The 25,140-nt window shown below is 40.5% G+C and overlaps 2 protein-coding genes across 3 annotated transcripts; both read right to left on the bottom strand.

The window, feature by feature from the left end:
• Positions 1 to 87: 87 nt before the first annotated feature.
• Positions 88 to 5,273, bottom strand: LOC310933249 (transmembrane protein 184B). Its single transcript, XM_083896684.1, has 7 exons — positions 5,108 to 5,273; positions 3,340 to 3,430; positions 3,153 to 3,228; positions 2,722 to 2,813; positions 1,874 to 2,043; positions 1,467 to 1,661; positions 88 to 508 (listed from the first exon to the last, which is right to left on the bottom strand). Exons 1-7 carry the CDS (start codon positions 5,265 to 5,267, stop codon positions 279 to 281), a joined length of 1,014 nt encoding a protein of 337 aa, XP_083752810.1. The 5' UTR covers positions 5,268 to 5,273; the 3' UTR covers positions 88 to 278.
• Positions 5,274 to 13,177: 7,904 nt separating this feature from the next.
• On the bottom strand, positions 13,178 to 23,661 carry LOC310932993 (casein kinase I). Of its 2 annotated transcripts, none has more exons than XM_083896414.1 (11): positions 23,529 to 23,661; positions 19,227 to 19,318; positions 18,498 to 18,608; positions 18,180 to 18,328; positions 16,697 to 16,925; positions 15,719 to 15,889; positions 15,430 to 15,578; positions 15,113 to 15,308; positions 14,843 to 14,982; positions 13,917 to 13,984; positions 13,178 to 13,795 (listed from the first exon to the last, which is right to left on the bottom strand). In XM_083896414.1, the coding sequence occupies exons 2-10, from the start codon at positions 19,300 to 19,302 to the stop codon at positions 13,952 to 13,954; spliced, it is 1,254 nt and encodes a 417-aa protein (XP_083752540.1). In that variant the 5' UTR covers positions 19,303 to 19,318; positions 23,529 to 23,661; the 3' UTR covers positions 13,178 to 13,795; positions 13,917 to 13,951. The 2 variants fall into 2 exon arrangements, with proteins under 2 accessions (XP_083752540.1, XP_083752541.1); XM_083896415.1 differs by having other exon boundaries at positions 13,178 to 13,716.
• Positions 23,662 to 25,140: the final 1,479 nt, after the last annotated feature.

Raw genomic sequence — 25,140 nt, 5'->3', positions numbered from 1 at the left:
TTCTTATTTGAATAAAACACCCCTTTTCTCCCTGCAATCTTCTAACCACAGTGTCCTAAGACTGACATTAATCGATATTTCTTTGCTTTGTAAATATAAAAAAGAAACAAAAACCTGAATCTGACCTTCCATGTCCAGGTTGGAACAAGAAATCTGATCCAATTACAGACCTCCTAAAACTCAACATGGGCTCTGGGGATAAAGTGACCCTTAGTGTGTGTGTGTGTGTGTGTGTGTGTGTGTGTGTGTGTGTGTGTGTGTGTGTGTGTGTGTGAGTCTCAGAACTCATCGTCTGAGCTGAGCAGCAGGGTTTTTTCAGTATCTCCACGGGTGCTGAGGTTACTATGGCTGCGGGACAGCGGTGGCCCCCCACTTCGCTCCAGTGTGGACTGCTGGGTGTACTGCTGATATGCAGGGGAGAAGTTGTGAATGGCATCCTGGACCATGTCCCCTGGATTCATGGTCTCCTTAAGGCTGCTGGAGATGCTCTTCATGGGGGCGCAGCGACCTGGAAGTGGAGAGGGAGGGTGAAATATTGAGGGAGTACATGAGGGAGTGACAAAATTACATAAATTACCATCCATTTTTCAAGTTAATATTGAAGTAAAATGTTAATTAAATGACTACTGCAATACGCTTTTCTACATCTCAAAGCAATTTGCCAAACAAAAAAATTATTACTCATCAATTTCTGCCAAGTAACCTCAGTGTCAGTATATATTTTCTTTCTGCTATTGGCAAGTTGAGGCATGTTTGACTTTATCAGACAACACAAAATGACACCAGAGGAAACAAACAAGCAAAAAAAAAAATCACAGCTTGGTTTTTACTGACAGTGAAATGGAACAAAGAGCAAAATAATCTATAATTGCAATGATATCAACTGTATCACGCTGTAAAATGAAAACGCACAAAAAAAGCAAACAACAAGCACTGTCACATACAGAACTACAGATACTTGTGGCAGAAAGCTAACGTCAGACCTACCGTACTGTCCATAGATTGGAAATGAGCCTTTCAGTGCAGCACAGAGAGGAAAAGAGGAAACAGAGGAGACAAGGAAGACAAGAAAGTCAAGATGAAAATAAAGGAACGGAGAAACAGAGCCGAAGAAATTAGAAGACGGAGAATCGTTTTTTTATAGGAGTCAAAGTAAAAAGGTAGGAACAAAGGGTGGTTCTGAAAGATTGTTATTTAAACACACTAACAAGCAACTGTTGTCATTATTTACATAATTCTAGTATTCTAGTGCAGCAATCTAAATGACTAACCCTAACCCTAGTCAGAGTTAACCTAACCCTAACACAAACCCAATTCTAACCCACCAATTAAGCATCAAAAGGCCTTTTAAAGTTGTCAGGACCAGCGAAAATGTCCTAACAAGGTCATAATGTCCTCACAAAGACAGCTTTTAATCAATATTTGTCCTCACAGCCTGCTACAGACACACACACATGTCGTTTTACCGTATGAGTCCAGTCTTTTATCCATGTAGACTTTGTAGGTAAAGGCGTGGCGCAAAGCGACAGCAGCAAAGAACATCTCAATGCAGATGATGAAGTTTTGGTAACCAGCAGCAACTGTTCCCTCGCCCACCGAGAAGTCGGCAGACTTGATCTTGGGGATGGCTCCGCACTTCTCCAAGATGGCCAGCAGCATTCCTGAATCAGAGTTGAAAAAAAAAACAGAAATCAGGATCAGAGGGAAAGTATAAAGCAAGCTTTTAGCCACACTTTAAATTTGAAAAGTATGTATCTGTCTATCTCACAACAACAAAATGAAGACACAAACAAGGCATATGGTGAAACATGCATGAGAATATACTTTCTACCTCTGCATGTACGTGTGTCTGCTGCTGAATGTGTTTTTTTACCTTGCCAAAAAGAGAGAAAGATGACCGACTTGACCATGAAGAACTTGAGCACGGGGCTGTAAGGGACGAGCAGTTCACGCGTGGCAAAGTAGAAGAGGAAGAGCGCGTAGAGCGACAGACTGACGGAGATGTTGTAGATAATGGTCACGTACAGGTAGCCACTAGCCACACTGGAAGGGAGGGAAATCAGTGTATTGACAAAAGGACTTTAGAAGACAGAATTTACTGTATGTATATATATATATCTTTTGATACATTTCACTAATTACTTGAGAATGAACAGTAGTGGAGTTTTAGGGGCCAATGCCAGTCATAATTTACAAGAAAGATACAGATCTACGGTGGCCCTGAGGTGCACACAAACGCAAATTGTGTTTTTTGATTTGCGTTTGTGTTTTTTTGAGTTGCATTTGTGTTTTGTGATTTGTGTTTTTTGAGTTGCATTTTGTGTTTGTGTTTTGTCATTTTCGTTTGTGTTTTGTGATTTGCTTTTGTGTTTTGTGATTTGCATTTCCGTTTTGCACCTGAGGGCCACCGTAGATATCATAATACATGCCAATTTTAGGGAAGTCATGACTTTTTACTATGAAGCATCAATGGTTAAATACGCAGATAAATAATAATATAATAATAATAATAATAATGCACAATAATTTAAGTCAACCATTCAGACAACCATGGCAGTCTTCACAGCTTCCAGATAAGCCCTCGTAAATACATGCATACAAAAATGTAAAAGAACATGCAAAACATGAGAACATTGTTGTCACTGCTATACTGAACATGCCTTTTGAATGAATTTGGTCATTGTCCATGATGCTAATATCTACATGTCTGTGGAAACCTACTTGAAGTCTCCATCTCTGTATTTTCCGAAGGCCTGAAGAATGACAGTGATCACTGCCATCAAGGGTTTCACCACACAGAACTGGAGAGTCGCCTGAAATAGACACAACGTTTGAAAGGGAGAGAAAAACAAATCAAATCAAACATGGTGGAAATAGAAAAGGAGAAAATATTAACCATCTTTGTTTTTCACAGATTTGCACACACAGTAGTGATTTTAAATGTGTTTTTCAAGAAGAAATGAGAACAATTAGCCCTACCTACAATAATACAATAATGTCTTACTACACAGAAATCACCAAAAAAACAGAATTGAATTTGTATTTGTAGTAAACAAAACATAACAGTGGATTGCTTTTCTATGTGCTATAAAAACAAAGTTATATCAGTCTCTGGGTGTTTCTATAAAATGATGTTGATTGATGTTTGGTACCTGTTTGCAGAACCTGAGGAAACCAATGGAGTAGGACTTTCCCCACAGGCAGCAGGTCCCATACATGCAACTTGACCTGGAGAGAAGTGCAGAGTCATGCAGGTTAGATTAATTGTGGAGATACACAGAGTATTTAAATAAAAATGTCACTTAAGAGACTGTTCAAGCCACAAAAAAGAAAACTTACTCAATAGGTTTCCCTCTGATCTCAGCCATGATGGCACTCTCTCCTCCCAGATACTCATAACACAGACTCAGGAAGTTGTAGATGACAAAGGCTGCAGTGTCACACAATGAAAACACAGAGCATTTAAATTATACTGATATATTTTCAAACACAGTACGAAATTCACTGTAATCACTGTAAGACGGTGATTGGAGCACCCAATCTTTATTATTTATTTGTCACCACCACCACAAGATTAACACTGATAAATAAGGTTGGGAATCACAGAGATATTGCAAGACAATCGCGATATCTGCCTAACTGAAGAAAACAAAATGTCTGTTAAAAGTGCAGGATTTCTCTATTTATTCACAACACAGAGAACAAAGTGCATAAAGCCTATGTATTGAACGTAGATGGGGCGTCTCTTAACTTTCTCCACCATTGTCTCACTGTAAAATCCCTCTTCTTCAGCCAGGTACCATTTCTTTTCCTAACTGTTAAAATTTTGGTTCTTGTTAAATCAAGTGAATTTGATTTATTCAGCTCCTCACTCACTCACAAGAAACACATGCGTAGTAACAATATACAGCATATACTAAGAAGTATATCACTTTTCAGCCAAAATAGACTGGCCTACTGGCATCACATATTTCAGTCAACAGACATAAACACACAAAAAAGTATTATTTTTCTTACAGGATCAAATAAAAACAAAAAGTGATGTTTTTCTAATTCAAATCTGCTCAAAGCTTAATCAGCAGTCTTGGAAATAATCGGGCAATGGTTGCTAGAAAAGCAGAAGCGGAGAAGTGGAGCAGCATGATATTGGGAGTGATCATTGGAGGAAATCACAAGCTAATGGTCATGTCGCGCACATAAGTGTCACATAAGAGGAACATGTTGAAATAATGGTCTTACACAAGTGAAGGGTACATTTACAGTGGGGCTAAAATATTCAATCATGTAATGTGTAAGATAAGAGCCACTTATGAGGATCATTGTCATAAATCATATTCAAACATGTGGCACCTTTGTGTGTGTTTGTCTTCCTCAGCATCGCGGGCCAACATGTGAAGCTACACCAGGTGTGTCCCTAATCCCCTTTCTTTTCTATCCGCTGGTCAGATCTGAAATGTAGTAAGTAAGCCTAATCAATGCAGCCACTGCTTTTGCACTAACATGACATTTGATAATCTGTAGCAGAGCAGGCTGTAAACAGATCATTTTCCACTCTATAATTGCATATAGCATTAGGTGCTAACATTAGGAGCAACAAGTAAATCGTCAAATATTTTTCTAGATCTTTGATATATATTTGCTATACTTATTTTAAACTTTAAACCTTTATTAATAATTAATAAAAGTCAATTACATAACCATAATTGCGCCAACATCGCATGATATGGCCTACTATGTAATTGCTTCTGTATTAATCTAAACTTCTGAATGAACACTGATGGAAACAATATTATAAATTACAGCCTGGTTGGATGAGGAAAAAGGTTTGCAGTTGATCTGTTCACAAGTGCGACGCTTTCCAAAAGTCTTCTCAAGGATTTACTCGTTTTCATGCAGTTGCTAGGAAACAGGATTCCCCTCCCCTGTGATACCAAGCGCCACAGAGACACAAGAACAAAGATGGCAACCTTTGCAAGTGAAAACAATGTAAAGCACATACATTCTCACACCTGTATTTCTACTGGGAATCAATCTGATGTGACTACAGGCTTGTGGTGTGCATACCAATTATGGCAGTTTATAATCCAACTTTGCTCCGTCCACTCACCTTCATAGCAGTCTCTGACGGTGTCAAAGTACACATAATACTCCTCATTGGTGAAGAACAGTAGGCTGAGCCAAGAATCAAAGGCATAGATGGGGACGATGAAGAGGATCCTCACGATGTGCCTTTGTTCATTGGGAGAGCTGTAGTAGCGAAGGTGCATGTAAATCTGAACAGGAAAGACAAGAGGAAAAACACGAGAAACCTTAGATACTTGGAAGGATTAGTATATGAAAAGATAATTGATATCAATCCCATCACCTTTCAATTAGTCTGTGACAGATTTGTCGCAAAGGTAACATCAGTAACTGAGCGTGTGGCAGAAGTGGTATCTGATGTCATCACACATGGTGCGGATGGCGACTGAATACAGCATGTTCTGTATTCTATTCCTTATTATGCGAGGACCACGCTCACTGTTTTGTGCAGGTTCATTTTTTTTTCCACATGAGTCGGTGTGACTTGAGACAATCTGGGTTTGCATCAGAGCTGCTGATGCTGAAAAAAAATCTGCTTAAGCTATAAGTTAATTAAATAATTGAAAGGACAGAGAGAAAGATAAGAGAATATGCTTCAACACAGCCATAATCCTGCACCAACAGAGATAAAAAAAAAAAAAAACATATTCTGGGATATGAATTAATAAAATATATTTTCGCTACAGAAGTGTCAGTGGAGTGGCAGAATGTATCAAATGTAATTTGAAGATTAAAACTGTGATGTTTTTTTTCTGAAATGGCAATGTTCAATTTAATCTTGCGATATTGAGAAAATAAAATATAAAAGGACAAACACATCAACATCCTGCCACTGAAACCATGACTCATTGTAAAGGATAAATGGCTTAACTGTATTCTCATTAGACTGTCGTCTGTCAGTACAGGTCAGACCAGTGTAGATTTGAAATGGATATTAAAGCAGTTTGTGTCGTAGTGTGAGTGCCTGACATTGGGGTTGTTTCGGGTAAGTGATACTGGGCTTTTGTCACTCCTATTCAGAGCAGCAGGCGGCAGGAAGAACAGGGTGGACCTTGTCAGCGCCACCTCTGTCTGCACCATCCAGCTCCGTTCCACTTACACAATGCACCGCCTATCGCATTTCCTGGCCTGTAAACAAACGCACACCTTGGGTAAAATAACAAACAGTGGGTGACAATAAAACCGAGCGAGAGGGTGCACTTTGTGGACAGGGTTTGTTGCTAGGTGACGCTCATCCCTGCCTTGCATGCACATACAAACACACACAGGCACTCACACACTCTCTCTGTCTCTCTGACACATACACAAACACACACCCATTCCCTGGTCTTTGATGATGTCCTCATCAAGTGAGGATCACCTGTTGCCAGAGTGACAGAAAGCTCTTCTTTAAGCCTGTATGAGAAGAGCAGCTGCAAACAATGGACGAAAAATCATCACCAAAGCCTCTATATACTGTTAGATAAGGATAATAAACGGACCAAAAAAAACGAGGCACCTATCCTTTGTATGGCGACCGTACAGTATCTGTATTAAAGCCCATAGACCAGAAGTTCCAATTAATGCTGTTAATTTAGTTTATGAAGCCCTAAAGTTTCTAAACAAACAGTTCAGCCACTGCTGAGAATGCTGGGTTTTATTTTATTCTCGAGCTCTGCAAGCGCTCTGAAAAAGCCTGGAATCGTGACCTAAGGATCCCGTCTACTGAACAGCAGATCCTCCTGGTCCGGGCACTAGTCCAGGTTGCGTACATTGTAGTGCAGAAGAAGAAGAATAAGGTCCTTTGTGGAGGTGTTTCACTTGCGACAGTGTCTTCTGACTCTTGGTCCAACTCCATGAGTCGCAGTGCATCCACCATTCCAGAGGGGGTAGCTGCGCTGCTGAGAGCTGGTGTGCTAATTACGTCACTTCCAGGTATTGGCCAATCACAAGACAGTTAGGAAAGCTCTCGTTGGCTGGCCAATCACAACACAGTTCTGTCTTCTGGGTGTGACAAGAGCTTCAGCGAGGAGAGATTTCTATCGGCTCATTAACAGCAACTAGGAGGTTTTTGACCATAAAAACAAGTTAATGTATGTAAGTAGCTCTGGTAATATGACACAAGAGGCTAAAACATGAAATCAAGGAAGCGCTCAGTGAGGTCTTGCTAAAATCCCCCTATAGCTAGAACATGTGCGATGTCTGTCAAATCCACTGGTAGCCATGGAATTGACGCACCCACCATGGACTGCTTGGGAACATTTACTGCATGTACACAAAAGATGATGCGTCTAATGCTTGTAGTTTAGCCGAGAAGCCATATTCACAATGCTGATTAATCCGAGTAGAAAATGTGCTAACTAACTTGCAAACACTTAACATCCTTTTCCAGCAAGTGGTATAGTTTGGTTCAGTTTGGGACATCATGCATGTGGCTCCTACAAGGTTTCAACAGTGGGGAAAAGACGGCAGTGCTTTTCAGTGCAGCTTGCAAACGTGTCTGTAACAAAACTTGCCTTCTATTTGTGATTAACAGCCACATGCCAAGCAGGAAGAACAGAGAATGCTGAATGTCCTCCATTGTTGCTCTTTGTTCACTGTATTGTCCGTTGTGGAAATTATTGGAGAGCTACACTGTGTAGCGCTACTATGATGAGACACAATATATACATAGCTGACGCATAATGCATAAATACCTACATAATTGACGTATTCAGCCCACACATCCCGCAGTGGGAACTCAAGTCAGATCAGATGAACTGAACTGTGCTTCTTGGTGGAAATGAAGTTGAAGCAAATTGATAATTAGAGGCAGCTTTTCTTCTCACAGGACACAAAATGTGTTCACTCATCTATTTCAGAGTTGGTTATTTTGAAGTATCATTTTATAATACTTATTTACTGAACTTATGTCTTGTACTCTTTGGCTTGGTGCAGCAGACGTAAAGGGAGCATTGGGTGTCCCATGACACAGGGTTGACATAGTTGTTGGACAGTAACAGTTTTCTTGTGCCCGGGTCTTCTTACCTGGTGACATGTGATGAGCAGAGCAGTCCAAACAAAAACCCCTGATATAGTTTGGGCAGTGGAGGTCATGAGGAAAAATGGGTAATCTGTTGTGACCAGTGGGGTTTCAGGTACCAAGGAGGAGTTTGATCCTTTTGGGGCCACAGTGGCTGGAGAGCCCGGGGCAATGCCGACTGGAGAGTCATTCCCGAACCTCTCTGACAGTGGTATGTCTCGCTGCCACAGTTGACTCATCTGTAGAAAATGAATAGAGGAGAAGTTTGTCTACAACAATCATCTGCAAAACACTGAACGCCAGAGTGAAAAATTGGGAATGCATGAAAAAACATGCCTGAATGCTCTGAGAGCAACAAAACTTAAATCTGACATCAACTGATGTTAGAAAAGCAAAGTAGGGCAGTGCACAGATCTACAGAGTGAAAAGAGGAGGCATAAGGTAGGTTGGGTGACAAGAGGCTTATAAAGAGTGTAAAATTCACACAAACCAGCACATAGTTAGGGTTGAATCACTCAAACACAGGAAATCAAGAATGACAGCTACAAGCTGAGGGCTGATGACCCAATTTCTACTATACTTTTTCTCTGCGCTTTACAGAAAGATGGAAGAAGTATTGCTAGATATGGCGCTCAACACAAACATATATGATGTTAAACACTGGCATACTCTTGCCACATATATATATATATATATATATATATATATATATATAAATATATATATATGGTGAAATAATGCAGAGCTTTGACTAAACATGACAATGCAACCACACCCAAATTATTAGAAATGAATGATGGAGTTGTTCTACACCACACAATGAAGATGCCAATAAATAACCACATGTAAAGATCACAGTTTCAAGCATAATGTTCTCAACAATCATTCAAGAGTTAAACAAAAACCGACACAGTACTGCATAGTCCAAAAACCAGAGAGTTTGCTTTCTCTACATTTGTGCCACACCAGCAGAATGGGAAGATAATAGATATCACACTAACATATCAACACTGGTTTATGAGAAGAGAAAATAAGACAACAAGAGGTGCAACACAAACAAGATGGGGCAAACCTGGTTTTCATAACACCAAAAACATCAACAAATATACTCTATCTGCTGTCAACCCTCACATGAAATCATTACAGGACGCTCTTCTCTCCAAATACATCACTGTCTTGGGGGGGGATTCCAGGAACACAGCGAGAAAACTCATTTCATAAGAGCTTTCAAACTCCCCTGCGCGCCAGCTAAATATAGGCTGGCACTAAGTGTGATCATGCATGACTCATATACTGCTTGGCAAGGCCTCAATCAACTTGTGATAATGCAGTTACTATAGGATCAGTGTGTCTTGATTATTTCTCAAACAACACTCAGTTCCATTGAGATTTAAAATAATTATTTTGTATGTGATCAATAAAAAAGGAGTGTTTTTCAAATGTCAGATGTAAAGTACCATTGCTATAGTGATATTAGGGGAGCTCTAATGATTTGTCATGGATTTTTTCTTGTTTGTTTTGCTAAAACAACAAACCTAAAACATGTGACTGGTAGTTTGAAAATGTACTCTACTGTTACCAAACATTAATGGGTTCATTTAAATGTTTATAACAGCTTGTTACAGTACAGTGCACATTACAATAATCTATGTTTTATCTGAGAAATAATGCTTGACAGCAGACAGACTTTGAGCTTCCATGTGGGTCACAGACAAGTGAGGGACAACTCATCAATCCTGTTCACTGCACTCATGGGTAGGTTTCACAACATGCTTTGTACTCTGACCTCAATCGAATGAGCATTCGTTGTAACGGAGCATCATAAAGCAAGTCCTCAGGCTCGAAGAGAAGCGTTGCCTGTATCATTACTGTAGAGCATCAGGCCACTGAGGTTGCATTCCCTCAGAGGCAGTGAAGACACCACGGCTACTTAGTGACCACAACTCATTTATATTGTTATAAGTGAAGCCATAACTAATCGCGAGGTTTACTGGCTCTCATCCTTTACAATAGTGCTACAGTGTAAGAAAGGGTGATGTCATGTAAAAGACAAATTCAACGGAGCAATATTCACTAAGCTGATTATAAGGCTGGGGCGATAAATAAGATAATGAAATAAGGTGATACAGATCAATTTTGCAGTAACGTAGGAATGAGCCGATACGATACTCAGCATCAGTTATCACAATCACTTATTGCATATGGAAAAATATGATATGGTCCAAAAACTAAACATCACATTAACTGGCACCAACAGCAATTTAACCAAGTCAAATTGATTTCTTCTTCATGGCTGCAAAATATTGTAATATCAACTTTGAAATAGTATGTTTTTGTGATGGCTGTTTAGGCCCAGATAGGAAAAACACCAGCACAAACGTGTTAACAGTCAAGTAGTTCAAGAGATGAGAATCAACTGTATCAGACTGATATCGATGTTGACAGATTCTCATTGTTGTGATATCATTACCGGACATGAGAAGGTAGTATCAACTCATCCTTTCACTTAATATCAGATAAATACTACTGTTTTATTTTAGCTTGAGTGTAATTCATTGTGATTTTAAACAACTTTATTTGTTGGACCGAAAACAACAAACACTTGGTCCATGTATAAAACCAAAACATTAAATGTCAAAGGTTATGTGCACAATGCATACACGTATGAATGTGCATATAATTATCACTGAATTCCTGCCCCCAACATATTATATATTCGATGTGTTCAACGAAAAACAACACAAAGCAGATGTGTTTAAAAGGAGGAACAAAAAGCTGTTGGTCAGTGATCATGGCTCCATCATCGCACCGCCTCACTTACCTCTGCAGTTGTTAGATCTGCGCTGCTTTCAATCCAACCATCAATTTAGCTCATCATCTCGAGTCGACGTTAGACCTTTTTTAAGACTCTGGACCAGCTCAGACCTTCAGACAAACAGCCAGACGCGTATCCGCCTCACGCATCGTTGTGCGAACTGCAGAACACCGACTCTTTTATGAAGCCGAGTCGTGTTCCTCCACAGCCCAACAGGACGCGACTAGCTAATGTTAGCTGCTAGCCTTTGTAGCCCGACGCTACCTTTCGGTTTTTTTTCTTAGTAAACTCAATATATATTACGTCTTGAATTGAAGACCGACCAACTTAAAACGTCAAAGACTTTTTTAAAAAAGGACATATATCATGTCCTCTTCGGTAGTGATGAAGCGGACACCGTTACCTCCTCCACATCACCAGCGGCAGCAACTCCGCTCTTGGCGCATGCGCTGTCACGCTCTTTTAATTTCCAGGGTCTTGACCATGATGTAATTCTTCAGACAACACCCCAGTATTGTCAACAGAACAGTTTACAGTTATGCACAGAGGCAATTTTAGAGTCTGTAGGGGCTCTAAGCAAAAATTCCCAGGGGGCCCTTCCAACCAGTGTTCATCACCATTATGTTATAAATAATCTGATACCAAAATGTTTTTGTTTTTTTTCGAAATTAATGAATTAACAGGGAAAAACCTTTTTATTAAAAAGTATGTGAAACTATAAATGTAAAGAACAATAAAATACTGTAAAAGCTATATAAACTGAGTAAAAAAGATATGCATTACACTGTAAATAATCCTCTTCATTTTCCAACTTGCAGAACGATAACTTCACACAGGTTAACGTGAGTTGGGGCCCCTTTAGGGAGGCTTCCAACTGAGATGTTGCAAATCGCCCATTGTTTTTTAAGGGTGACAGAGAGGCGGCTGGTCACTGCACATTTCAGTAAAAACAGCCCTCAGGCTCCAAGTCGGGGGCCCCCTATCAGCTTGGGGCCCCCGACACTTGGAGCCTGAGGGCTGTTTTTGCCTGCCTTGCCTGTTCACAAACTGCGCCTCTGGTTATACACACGGTACAAACAAGGAAAAGAGCCAACAAAAACATTGTGAGCAACGTTATTAATTTTTATTACCTCATAAAATATACACAAATACTGTTGTAAAGTGTGTTAAAGAACTGTACAAGCTATCAGTACACAATACATAAAGTGAAATTCCCATCACCTTCAGCTTCTTCTATATCAACAGTTACACTGCCACTGGGTCATGGTGGCCTGTACAAAAGTAATTACACAGTACAATGCTATTTACACATCCCTGCAATTGTATCGGCTAGGTTTTCATCTGACATCAGGCGCGGCTGGAGGTTGAAATCCAAAGTGACATCAGACAATTTGGGTTTAATTAATCTTTTTTTTGCAGAATTAATATTGAAAGCGCTATGTGTTACAGACAAACTCCAAAGCATAACAGAAAAAAAAAAGTAAACCCAGACAAGGTCGTTCTAATAAGTTACAGGAGGATGAAATGAAACGAGAAAAAAAAGAATAAAAACAAAGTTATCTGACAAATAAAATATTTTAATATAAATAGCTGAAAGACGAATGATTAAAAAAAACAATCTGCATATATAAATACAATGTATATGGTTTTCTAGCAGGGATTCTCTGTTCGACTCACTCACTCACACACAAACATGATGACCCAGCTGGCAAAGCAACAGTAGCCTATCCCACAATTGAAGTACTATAAATACCTAGTCTTCTGAACCCCGACCCCTATTTTGTTAACCGTATACATTTTTCTACTTTACATCTTAAAAACAAACCACATTTCCCCCTTACATCAAAATAAAAAAATATTTACAGTAAACACTAAAAAAAAAAAAAATATTGGATGCCCCATTCCCAACATTAAACCCCGTCAGAGCCTGCCCCCACCCCCATGACCTCCAATATCAAAAGAATAAAAAAAAAAGGTAACATTAAGAACCGTCATAAAAATTGCAGCCACTATTTGTTAGCCAAAATGGGCAGCTGTGGTCTCTGGTCAAATACACAGAATTTTCCTGAGGAGCTTCCCTCAAGATATGGGAGTGTCTTTGCAATATCCATGGTCATTCTTCACCTTACCAACTCACATTAAAAGCAACAAAAACACCATTTTTATTTTTTATTATTTTTGTTTTGTAGAAACGGGCAACAGAAAGAGTAGAGGAGGTTTTGGTGGCTGAGGTTTAAGGGACAGAACATAATCACCACATGGATGGATGATGGATGATGTAAGCATCTAGGACCAGTTGCTACCTCAGAGACACGACTCTACCGCAGCGAGAACAAGTACTTTCGCTTTCACACCTTGAATACTTTTCTCCCTACCTACTGCAATCCCTTCATCTCATAGCTGCTTCCAGACACACAAAGAAAGTAAACCCATGTTTGTTTTAAGATGTCTTCATAAAAGGTTTAAGAGATGTCATTCATTTAAAAGCCGTTTTTTGCTGATAAAACTGAAGAAAAGAAATCATTACCAAGTGTAGATAACGTGCGCGTGTCCCTGATTCCTTTTTTGCTTCTTTGATAAACAGCTCCTTCACATTTGTCAGACAGAGGGTAATGAGGGAATGATTTGAGGATGACAGGACGAGGTGAAACCAAACTGGTGTACCACGGTCATATTAGTGTTTCTTTTGTAGTATTGTGGCACTGATCCAAGGATCAGCAAAAGGGGCTATTGAAAAGAGTTCATGTTGGATGCTGTCACACACGTCTCTGGTGGATCCTTTAAAAATTGTACTCTCCTTTTCCAGAGATCCATGTGTCTGTTGGCAATCAAAAAGGGACAAAGGAAAAAAAATAAAAAAGGAAAACAAACCAGAGCAACAGTCAGATCTTGCAGCCCTGCAATAACAAGTAGATTGTTATTATTATTATTAGAGAATGTACTGGTGGACTTAATTGACTGGCAAAGAAATGTGTTGTGCAGTCTGCATGTGAACGAGCGAGCAAAACGGGACTTCACCTGTCAGTTTCTTGTGCAATGAGAGCCACAAAAGTCTACTTTCCCATGTGCTCAAATGGCACGCTGACCTGCAGAAGAAACACAAGTTTACTTCACAAGTCTAACATGAATCAACAAAATCAACAAAATCAACATGTCAAATAGGCTGATGATGTCCAATCACACTGCATATATTAGCAGTTACTCCAGTGAAAAATTAGGTTTCATACTTTAAATGGAATAATTATCCTTGTCCCTTCACAAACACTACTGTTCAAAAGTTTGGGGTCTCTTAGAAATGTCCTTATTTTTGAAGGAAAAGCTCCTTTTTTCAATGAATCAGAAACACACTCTTTACATTGTTAATGTGGTAAACGACTATTCTAGCTGCAAACGTCTGGTTTTTAATGGAATATGTACATAGGTGTATAGAGGCCCATTTCCAGTGATCTAATGGTACATTGTGTTTGCTAATCACGTTAGAAGAATATTGGATGATTAGAAAACCCTTGAAAACCTTTGTGCAATGATGTTAACAAAGCTGAAAACAGTTTTGCTGGTTCTTTGACGAAATTATTATTTTGAATAAAAATCATTATTTCTAATCTTGTCAATGTCGTAACTGTATTTTCTATTGATTTAGCAAAAACACAAAAAAATGTTGGTTTAGTTTGTTTCCGTTATTTGTTACCAGTTGTTTTCCCTCTTCAGAAATTGTAGGCAAAGCAAGGACTGGGTCGTATTTATTTTTCCCTACTCCTTTAACGGGATCACATTGTCTGCCTTAAGTTTTAATACCAATCGCTGCAGTTGTGTCACCTCACTCCAAAAAGTCCTGAATTGTGGGTTTGAGGAGTTTTTTTTATTTATTTTTTTTAAATGTGATAAAGATAAAGATGTGGCATGCATCTCCAGGTTGCCCATAGGAGCAGCAAAGGTTTCCTCACCTGCGATGTGGAAATTCTGGACTGATCGTGACGTGCTGTGAGGTCAGATGACGATATGTTGGCGGGAGCCCCGCGGTGGAGCCGCATGCTCACCTTCCTCTCTCGCTCTGCACGTGAAATTGCGCGTGGCGACGTGTTCCCTGAAGGGATGCACAAAAGTGTACATACATCATCTGATGCTCAAGAAAAGGTGAATGCAGCTATGAATATATTTCAGACTAAAAAGATAGACAGGACTTTGAAAGCTGAGCAATTTAGCAGGAAACTCACCAGACTGCTGGACTCGGGAGGCAGGGTTAGAGATGGCCTGCTCTGGCCCGTTCCTGACTCTGTTGGGAGCTCCAGGGTTGGGTCCTGGAGGAAGGCCACGCGATGCAGATCCCCTGGGTGCTGCTCCGATCCTCTCTTCCCTCTCTTCCCCTGCCCTCCTCTCCCGGTCTCCATCCTCAGCAGTCCGACTGGCACCCTGTGGGAGGAAAACGGCTTCATTACAGCTTTTCCAATTAAACTTCTCCATATTATATGATCAGCTATTTGGATAATACGGCTATACAACAAAACATCAAAATATCGGTTCATAAACTTACAAATTTGAGCATGTTCCAGTCAAAGACATAGTCATAGGAAAAGCCCTGTCGGTGGAAAAGATTTCTGAAGAGCTGTCGTAGGTAGGAATAGTCTGGCTTGTCATCAAATCGCAGTGAACGACAAAAGTTCAGGTACGTGGAGAACTCAGCTGTGGGAGGACAAATAAGAGAAACGATGATGGAAGAGAAACTGAGCCAATGTCAATGATCGGTTGTGAACCTTTCACTTTATTGCAGCTCATTTGGAAATTATAGGCACACACAGAGGCAACAGGGAAATGTCACTTACAAGGGTAACCTTTGCAGAGAACCTCGATGGGAGTGGACATTTTCTTCTCGCTGATTCGTTCATACTTCTGTCTCTTGGTCGCAGCCTTGAGGCCCTGCCAGGGCAGAGAGCCCAGGTTGAAGTACATGAGGACGTAGCCCAGAGACTCCAGGTCATCACGTCTGGACTGCTCTGGAGAAGGAAAAGCATAAGAGCACAGAGCAGTGAGCACAAAAGTTGATCCACATCTGCTGCTATGACAAAATGGATATTTATGCCATTACATTAGGGCTGCAACCCATGATTATTCTCATAAATCGGTTAATCTGTTGATTATTTTCTCTATCAATTGATTAGACATTAGATTAGTGCTTAAACTGTTCCCCCCCCCACCAACTGTCTTGTTTTGTCCACAAACCAAAATTACTCCATTTTAATGAATTATTTGTTATATGGAGCAAAGAAAGCAGACATTACACATTTGAGAGGCAGAAAAAAAACAAAATGCAAAACATCATATCACTTGTCTTTTAAAGAATGACAAGTTACCGGTTATGGTAAGCTGTAATAACAAAATAACGTGATAAATAGTCAACAACAAAAAAAAACACCAATACAAATCATTTATTCTGCTCTATATTACAGTAAGGTCTTTTTTTTTTACATTTCTAGTTCCACTAAATCATCAAATCCCTGCAGTATCTCCAAAATAGATAGTATAAATTAGAACAGAAGTGTTTATGAGGCAGCTTACCAAGAACAATGTTAAATATTACAACAAAAATAGCTTGTGCCAACCATCCTTCACACTCACATTTGTCCTTCCAGTTCATATCTAAACCAAAGTCAACAATTAAGATCTCCTCTCTCCCTCTTCCACGTTTTCTTCTACTATAAGCCGGGATAATAACAGGACTGCTAAATGTTATCATGTGAATAACGGGGTCAAGTAGCAACAGCAGTGTCATTTGTAAAAGTATGATAGAAAGGGAGCCTTACCAATGCCAAGATGCGTGTTGATGGAGGCATAGCGTGCCGTGCCAGTCAGGTTCTTGTTCTCCCTGTAAGGGATGTGCTGGTGTGTGCGGGCGTCGCGGTACTTTTTGGCCAAGCCAAAGTCAATGATGTACACCAGGTTGCCCTTCTTGCCGAGTCCCATGAGGAAGTTGTCAGGCTTCACGTCACGGTGGATGAAGTTCTTGGAGTGGATGTACTCGATGCGACTTATCTGTAACACACACACACAGGCGAGACAAAGAGAGCCAAAGTGTCAACGTTGGAGAGCATCACGAGAGTTTCACGCGTTTCACTTTTCCTTACTCGCAGAGCAGCAGGTGCAGTCGGCATCAATACCTTGAACAAACATAAAGCTCCCATAGACCGGAAGTTTCGATTAACACTGTTTTTTGGTGTGTATCTGCGCCATTACCTTGTTATGAAGCCCTAAAGTTTCACAAACAAACAGTTCAGCCAGTGCTGAGAATTATGGGTTTTATTGTATTCTCGGGCTCTGCAAGCGCTCTGAAAAAGCCTGGAATCGTGATGCAAGGATCCCATCTCCTGAACAGGAGATCCTCCTGCTCAGGGCACTATTGCGGGCACATCTGGTTGCGTACATTGAACCGCAGAAGAAGAAGAACCTCCGTTGTGGAGGTGTCTCACTTGCGACAGTGTCTTCTGACTCTGGGTCCGGGTCAAAGTCGTAAAAGGGACTGCGGCAGGGGAGTCGTGAAGAAGACATTTTTAAACATTGTAAAACAATGTTTTGATAATGAGTACCAGTGCATCCACCGTTCCAGAGGGGGGAGCTACTCTTATGAGAGCTGACATGCTAATTACGTCACTTCCTGGCCAATCACAATGCAGTTCTGTCTTCTGGAGGTGAGATTTTGGTCTGAAACAGCGCAGCTGCCGAGCGCTTCGGTGAGGAGAGATTTCGATCGAACGAGGAAGTTTTTGACCTTAAAAAAACTCACATACATGTGCGATTGGACCTCTCTATGGGAGCTTTAAGCACGAAGGACAGCAGGATATATGAAGACGGGATGCAAAAAAGGTGATGATCCTAGGCTAAAAGTGCAGAGTCAAACCCCTAAATAATAAAACCGACACAGCAACTTGGCTGCAGTTGGAACAAAAAGGTGAGGTGTAGTTTAGAGAGCTATCCAGGAAATGAAATATCTAGGGCAGCCAGCACTGTTGAAGCACAGGTCAGAATTCTTCAGTACACTGGCTGCACAAAAGTAGTGGAGAGACGGAACCATCTACAATCTTTAAACAAGCCTGAGGGAATTTATGTGCAATGCTTACACATGAGCATGCAATGACAAAAAAAAAAAGATTTGGGTCATGCACATGGCCTAGATCATAAGTATGACTTTTCTGTATTCTGCTGTGGAACTGAACAGCCTCACATAGGTCAGATCTTAACAGAGGTGAACAGTGGAATTGTGTAAATGTTATAACCCAAAATAAAACATACCATCTGATCTGCCAGAAGCAGGACGGTCTTTAGGCTGAACTTTCTGGAGCAGAAGTTGAAAAGGTCCTCCAGACTGGGACCGAGCAACTCCATTACCATCACGTTGTAGTCTCCCTCTGCACCGCACCACTTGATGGATGGAATACCCACTAGAATAAAAAAAAAAATACACGCAGACAAAAACCAACATTCAATTTAATATTCATTATTCCTGGCACAACTGCTCTTGATATTATTTGCCTTGTAGCAAAAAATCCAATAAGAAAAACACTCTTTATTCCTTGTACACACTGTATTTCCTATAGGCTAGTGTCTTACCTCCTCCTTGCATCATCTTATAGAACTTGCTTTCAATGTGCAATTGTGGGTGTTTGGTCTTCACACATTCGAGTTTGATGGCCACTTCCTCCCCAGTGGCTATGTTGGCACCTATGAAGAGACACAAACAACCCCAACAGATGTCAGAGACATGGCAGCTTAACCCCAGCTCTGCTAGTGATGACTTAATAAGAAGAAACACTAGCGTTCAAAAGTTTGGGTTCACCTATAGAAATTTTTTTGTGTTTTCCATTAAAAGTCACACTTTGATTCATCAAAAGAGTTGCAAAATGAATAGAAAATATAGTAACGACATTGACAAGATTAGAAATAATGATTTTTATTAAAAATAATAATTTTGTCCTTTCGTCAAAGAACCAGCAAAACGGTTTTCAGCTGTGCTAACATCATTACACAAGGGTTTTCAAATCATCCAATAGCCTTCTAACACAATTAGCAAACACAATGTACCATTAGAACACTGGAAATGGGCATCTATACACCGATGTACATATTCCAATAAAAACAAGATGTTTGCAGCTAGAATAGTCGTTTACCATATTAACAATGTATAGAGTGTATTTCTGATTTAATTTAATGTTATATTCATTGAAAAAAAGTGATTTTCCTTCTAAAAATAAGGGCATTTCTAAGTGACCCAAAACTTTTGAACAGTAGTGTACATTAAAGTCCAACAAGTCCAGTACGAATTAAAGTATTTGTACTTACCAAGATAAATGTCTCCAAAGGAACCACTTCCTATTTTTCGCCCCAGCCTGTATTTGTTCCCCACTCTGAGCTCCATGGTTGCAAAGTCCACTCTGTCACCAGACAACATAGTTATGGTTAGAGGCAGAAAGCAAATGACACATGACATCTTCCTCTCACCGCTCACTGTCGACTTTGAATGACGACATAACCGCAAAGTGAAGACAATAAGTGGAGCGTTTCCTCAACTTTCTGCGTACGGTTGCAAGAGTGAGGGATGACTCTGACGACAGCGACGACACACGCTGAAATGACCGCGTGTGGTTTGTGTGAGAATGTAACCCAATCAGGGATTGTTGATCAGTAAAAAGATGTCTCGTCTCCAGAAACGCATGATTAGATTTGTGGCTGGGGGGGGCGTGGCTGGACTGAAATCAGCAAACACGGAGAAGAAAGAAGGGGAAAGAAATACAACATCACTTCCCTGAAATGCCAATCATCTGCTGATTCAGTACCAGGACTTGGACCATGCGAGAAAATAAAAGTCCATCATCAGACGAGAACTGCATGCGACGCTGGATCATCATTTATTCAGCACTCACCCGAATGCCAGTGAAAAACCAAGACTTAGCTCACTACTATTGTGTGCTGGCACTGCCAACAGAGGGGAGGCATGAGTGGCCATGAAGCCCCAGCTGGCTTTATCAGTGTCAAGGCCCGATGACAACTCTTGAGCAATGAACGTCAGACAGCAAAGTGCTGCGACAGAACACATCAATGCTTTTATCAACACAGAGATTTGCTTCACAACCAGTTATTTGGGAATACCGTGTAAACAAACCTTGCCCTTTTTAGCAACAGCAAACCCTCTTGGTTCCAAATGCGGAACTGCAGCGTCTTCAAATAACACTCGTGGTCAGCTATCGAGCGAGCTGGCGTCACATGCCCTTTTCGACAATCCAACACTGACACAGGCTAAATCATCTTTATGAAGCTTTATGAGCTCCACTTAAGAGTGGCCTCAATCTGCATCGTGTATAGAAACCATGAACAAGTCTCGTGACAACTCGGCAACTGCAAAACAAAACGTTCTCAGACGACCTCAGCTTTAAGGCCAACGCAAGCAAACAGAACAGAAGAACTAGCCTACTGTATTCAGACTCCTCCTATACAAACACCCTTTAGCTCTACATGAATCATCACACAAGCTGATTTGCTTAAAAAAAAAAAAAAAAAAAGCATTGCCGAGTTTAACTATGCTCCAGAATGACAGACGGACATAACTCTGATCATCAGCTGTAGCTCAAGAGAGGAGAGGAGAGCCTGTCATGCTAAACGGAGGCAGATGGACTTGGGTTAATCAAGGGTTAGGTTTCAGGGAGCACCATGAATCACACGGCCACACAGTGAGCACCATTGATTAATTACTCTGCTCACAAACAGTTCTTTAGATCCACACTACAGATTATCAGATACCAAGCTTAATGGAGTTTTTAACACATCACAATCAGGTTTATTGGCAGGTAAAGTTGACACAATACTAGGAATTTTCTCTGGTCAGACAGATAAAACAATATAAAAGGAAAATCAAATAGAAATGAGTTATTTACAGTGCAAACTTTCAGAAAGCAGATAAAAGAACTAAGACTACAATCTGTCAGACTGTAGTCCATTGTCCTCTATCTAATAACATTTTAATGATAACAAATGTGGGGCAGTTGATTAAAAAGGTCCAATCTGTAAGAATTGGTGACATCTAATATTGAGACTGCAGATTGTAGTAAACCAAGGACTCCTCCAAATCACCCCTACCCAGGGGGGGAGCCACGGTGGCCTTCACATGCCAAAAAATTTTAGTTTCTGCTACCAAATGGAAAAATCCAATCCAACTTGAGACCTAATAGACCTAAGAGCAAACAATACAATATAAAAACAACACAAATAAACAGGTCATACAATAAAACTTTAAAAAAAAGATAAAACCACGCCCATACTGGGTCGAAAGCACCCTCTCCGGCTGCTGTAGAAACAAGGTGGCGCTACACTGCTGCCACCGTCAACAAACCCACTTGCATATAAAAGTTCAGTTTATTCTAAAGCTACAAGATCCAAAAAAAAAATTAACTGAACATTTATTCAACAACGCACACTGATTTGTGTCTCCAATCAGCCTTTCTGTCTGCACCACAGTGCACATGTATTCTAAATAGAAATAATGTATGAACTAAAAGTAATCGAGTCAAATTAATTTGACAGCATTCGTCTTAAAGGGGACATATTATGCAAAATCAACTTTTTAAATCATTTAAATCTTTATATTTGGGACTCTGGAGGCCCCATCAGTCGTGAAAAACTGACTCACTCATGTTTTTGTGGTCCTTCTCAGTCCAAGTACAGAAGATAAAACGCGTTGTTGACTTCCGCACTCATTGGGAGGTCACAATGCGCTAAATTCCTGGAATTGTTGTCTCGCAGAGCTCCGCTTTGTCTGTAAAACATGAATTCCAATTCCTTGTTGAACCCTCAATCTCAAAAATGCATGCTCCCTCTAGTGCAAGTGCTGTCCAGATTCTCAGAAAAATTAAGTTTTGAGATTTTCCGAGACCACCCTTGGGAGCAAGGGCTACCCAGAACGCATTGCGTGTTTTGACATAACAAAGATGCGAAACGAGGACGCTACAAATTAAGTATTTTCTTTGTTAATAGAGATATAAAAACAATGAAAACCATTGTATTATCTTAGTTTAGGCCCATTTTATGGATTACTTATTTCATTGGTGCATAACATTTATTTTTATTTTACGATCTTTTGTCAATAGCCGGCCGGTGCGGACACGCGATCGTTTGCTATGGTTTTACTTTTCAATAAGCCGTGGTGTGTGTGGTAACTGTCAGCTGAATATGTCCGTGGTTGTGGTATTTGTACGAGTATCATCTTATAACTAACTGACAACCTAATAACTTGACTGACAAACAGATCGTAATAAATAAGCGCGACATAAATGTGTTCTTCTTCTTTTTTGGAGTTGACAGACTGGGCGCAGCTTTCGCGTTATTCTACGTTTGAAGATGTATCTGCATTTAAGGGGTGTCCCATTTCTAAGTCACGAAATAACACTTGGTTTTGAGGGCCAAGGGTTGAGCTTGAAGGTTAAGATAGGAATTGGCCCTAATATGTCCCCTTTAATGTCTTAAATGGCCAATGCAGAGAACTTAAAAATGGCCCAAAAAATAAATGTGGTTATAGACACACCCTTGTGTGTAAAAATATTATATACAGTAAGAAGGCAGAGATGTTTATGGTATGTCTGAGCAGCAATGTAATGAATAATGCACTTTTTGTGATTTCTTTCTTTAAAAAAAAAAAAAGGCCTGTGTTGAGTGAACCAAGTGGAATAACCCTGTCACACTCCAACTACAGAAACACCACGTGCCATTATGGTAGTAATCGCCTACAGCACTGTGGATTGGTTACAGTGGATGCTTCAGTACAAGGCTGCTGCTGCTGCTTCTCCCATAGACACAGGATGTCCCAAGTGTGAAAACAATATTATACTAGAGCTACTTGCGTAGAAAAACGTGCTCTACATTATTTTAAGTGACAAAAAAAATCTGTCCAAAGTAAGAAAACAGGAGGAAAAAAATAAAACCACCAATGTCCAAGACGCAAAGCCAAAAGATTTCACAATCCCATAAAAACCGAGAGGAGCTGCGCCTCTCACACTGGGCCAGCTGTCACTCCACAATCAAACCCCGTTCACGTTAAACACATGCATTTATGTGACAGGAACGGTCAAAATGACCCTTCCGTTGTTAGTTTCTTGACGGTGTAGGCAAATGTCACGCTGTATTTGTTCCTTCCCTGGTTGCAAAATTCGATGACAAGTCCACCGAAATGGAGCTGAATATGTCCGTCACTGTCACAACATTTTATTTAAACACATTTCGCGGTTCTGTTGTGCACGTTAGCCTCGGTTAGACAGAGGCGGTTAATGCAAAACACGAGCAGCGGCTAAGTATTAACGTTAGTTTATGCTAGGCTGCTAACAACAAGGAGCAGTGATACGTGCCCCTTCCGCCGTGATAAAATGTGTTAAAAAACGTAAAGACGCTAAAATTGAGTGGTTCTATCACACAATTCCCACTCGCAGCCGCACCCATGTATGTAGCAGACGAGCCTGTGTGGATACAGCCATCCTTACTACTCGCCCCCTCCCCCCCTCTCCCTCTCTCTCCAGTAAGCCGTGAATGCGAGTCTCTATTTCGGCCGAACCAGGCTCCTTTTCCCCGCTGCTTTCTCCGCTTCCCGAACCCGCCACTCACCCGATACTGGGTTCGTCCGAGAGCTGCTTCGGCGTAGATGATGAACCGGCGGTTGTCAGTGGGATGGGGGCCCGGGCAGAGGAGGATGGGAGCGGATTCTGACGGCTCTCATTCCCACAGCTCGCAGCTCTGTTTGTCGTTCTCGCTCCCTGACGATAGTCCCTGAGAAGCTCCGGTGGTAGCGCGGGCGGCGGCCGCTCTCCTCTCCACTCTAGTCTGCCTCTTGTCTCCTCCTCCTCCCGTTACTTAACCGCGTGTCCGGTCACAACGTCGGTGATGTCACCCTCTTGGTGTCAAGGCAGCGTCACACCGCAAGTGTCATATTGACAACCTTTTGAGTCAAATGGTGTGTTTGCAAAGTTAAATATGTTGTTTCTTCGGCTGTTTGTACGTGAACACATGTAATGTAATAGAAACACTGACATTAAGTAGACCTACTCCAAGCCTTTTTCCTTTTATGTGGTGTTGCCCTTTGATATGTCTTCAAAAAATGGCCACTGGTGAGTTTTATTAATGGAACAAATGTGTCTTTTAACATGTTTACAGAATATAAAGAATAGTCAATAGAGCACATATATTCACACATTTCATCCACACGATAGACAAATGCAGTGGGAAATGTTTTTGTTATAGCAGCAAACTATACAAAACAATACAACAAGGGAATAATAGAATTGAGAATATATATATAATAAGAGAATACTTCAATGTCAGTACAAAGAATACAAATTAAAACATGGGAATAACACACTCAACAGCTATACAGTACAATTTGTTAGTTTCATTCATGAGAAAAACTGAATATTTACCTCTCTGACATTCAGTATACAGAGATTAGTATGGCAATGCGACATGAAATAATCCAAACAATCAAGCAAAATTATAATCTTTGGCTTCCTTCCCCACCACTAGGGGTCTAACACGTTTTTAGTGTTGCTGACTTGACACAACAACGGCTCACGGTTACATCAGAGAATGTAAATAATTTCATACAGTAAGCAGGTGCTTACTGCAGGATGACGCACATGTGTGTGTGTTAAGTAGGATTGGACTGTGGATGCTAACAACAGTGACAGATGGATCAGGCTGGCGTGTTTCTCTGTGGCCCAGGCTATTAACTTACACTACTCCATGTTACTGTTAACTGTACAAGAGTATATCATCAGAGGTGGAAGACAAGTTGGGTTATAAAATATAGTCAATTATTGCCGTACCCATGCACAAGTTATAAATATTGATGTGTCCATGTATTGTATAAACAGAAAAACAAGTTAAAGGTGCCATTTGTAAGAATGTGGCCAAAAAACAGTTACTACATTCATATTCAAAATACCGAGGTCTTTTAGGTTTTGTTTTCTGACGTAACTGGTAACCCATGGTTGCGCGGTAGCTGAGACTCTACTGACTGCAATGATTGGTAGACGGCGGTAGGTGGCGCCACATGCCAAAACATGATTTCAAAACAAAAACATGACTTGCAGTCTGCAAAATATTTTTTTTAATGCAAATATTTTGTCTGTACTGTTGTTGTTGGTGAGTTTAGTTTGTTATATGAACATTATTCCTGAGTCTCTGTGACGTATTAGGAGGATTGTATGGCCAGTTGATTCAG

Source organism: Microchirus variegatus, assembly GCF_963457635.1.
Source record: "Microchirus variegatus genome assembly, chromosome: 10".
In the NCBI taxonomy this organism is placed as follows: domain Eukaryota; kingdom Metazoa; phylum Chordata; class Actinopteri; order Pleuronectiformes; family Soleidae; genus Microchirus; species Microchirus variegatus.
The sequence above is the reverse complement of the archived record's forward strand: the minus strand, read 5'-3'. Positions and strand labels throughout refer to the sequence as shown.

What these genes read in the sequence shown, in the direction of transcription:
- LOC310933249 (XM_083896684.1), bottom strand. Translation starts at nt 5,267, where the DNA reads ATGCACCTTCGCTACTACAGCTCTCCCAATGAACAAAGGCACATCGTG. An exon ending in CGTCAGAGACTGCTATGAAG is followed by an intron (nt 3,431 to 5,107) that starts GTGAGTGGACGG and finishes GTGACACTGCAG; the next exon opens with CCTTTGTCATCTACAACTTC. An exon ending in ATCAGAGGGAAACCTATTGA is followed by an intron (nt 3,229 to 3,339) that starts GTAAGTTTTCTT and finishes ACTTCTCTCCAG; the next exon opens with GTCAAGTTGCATGTATGGGA.
- LOC310932993 (XM_083896414.1), bottom strand. Translation starts at nt 19,302, where the DNA reads ATGGAGCTCAGAGTGGGGAACAAATACAGGCTGGGGCGAAAAATAGGA. An exon ending in TGCTTCTGGCAGATCAGATG is followed by an intron (nt 16,926 to 18,179) that starts GTATGTTTTATT and finishes TGTGTGTTACAG; the next exon opens with ATAAGTCGCATCGAGTACAT. An exon ending in TCTCTGCAAAGGTTACCCTT is followed by an intron (nt 15,579 to 15,718) that starts GTAAGTGACATT and finishes GTCCTCCCACAG; the next exon opens with CTGAGTTCTCCACGTACCTG.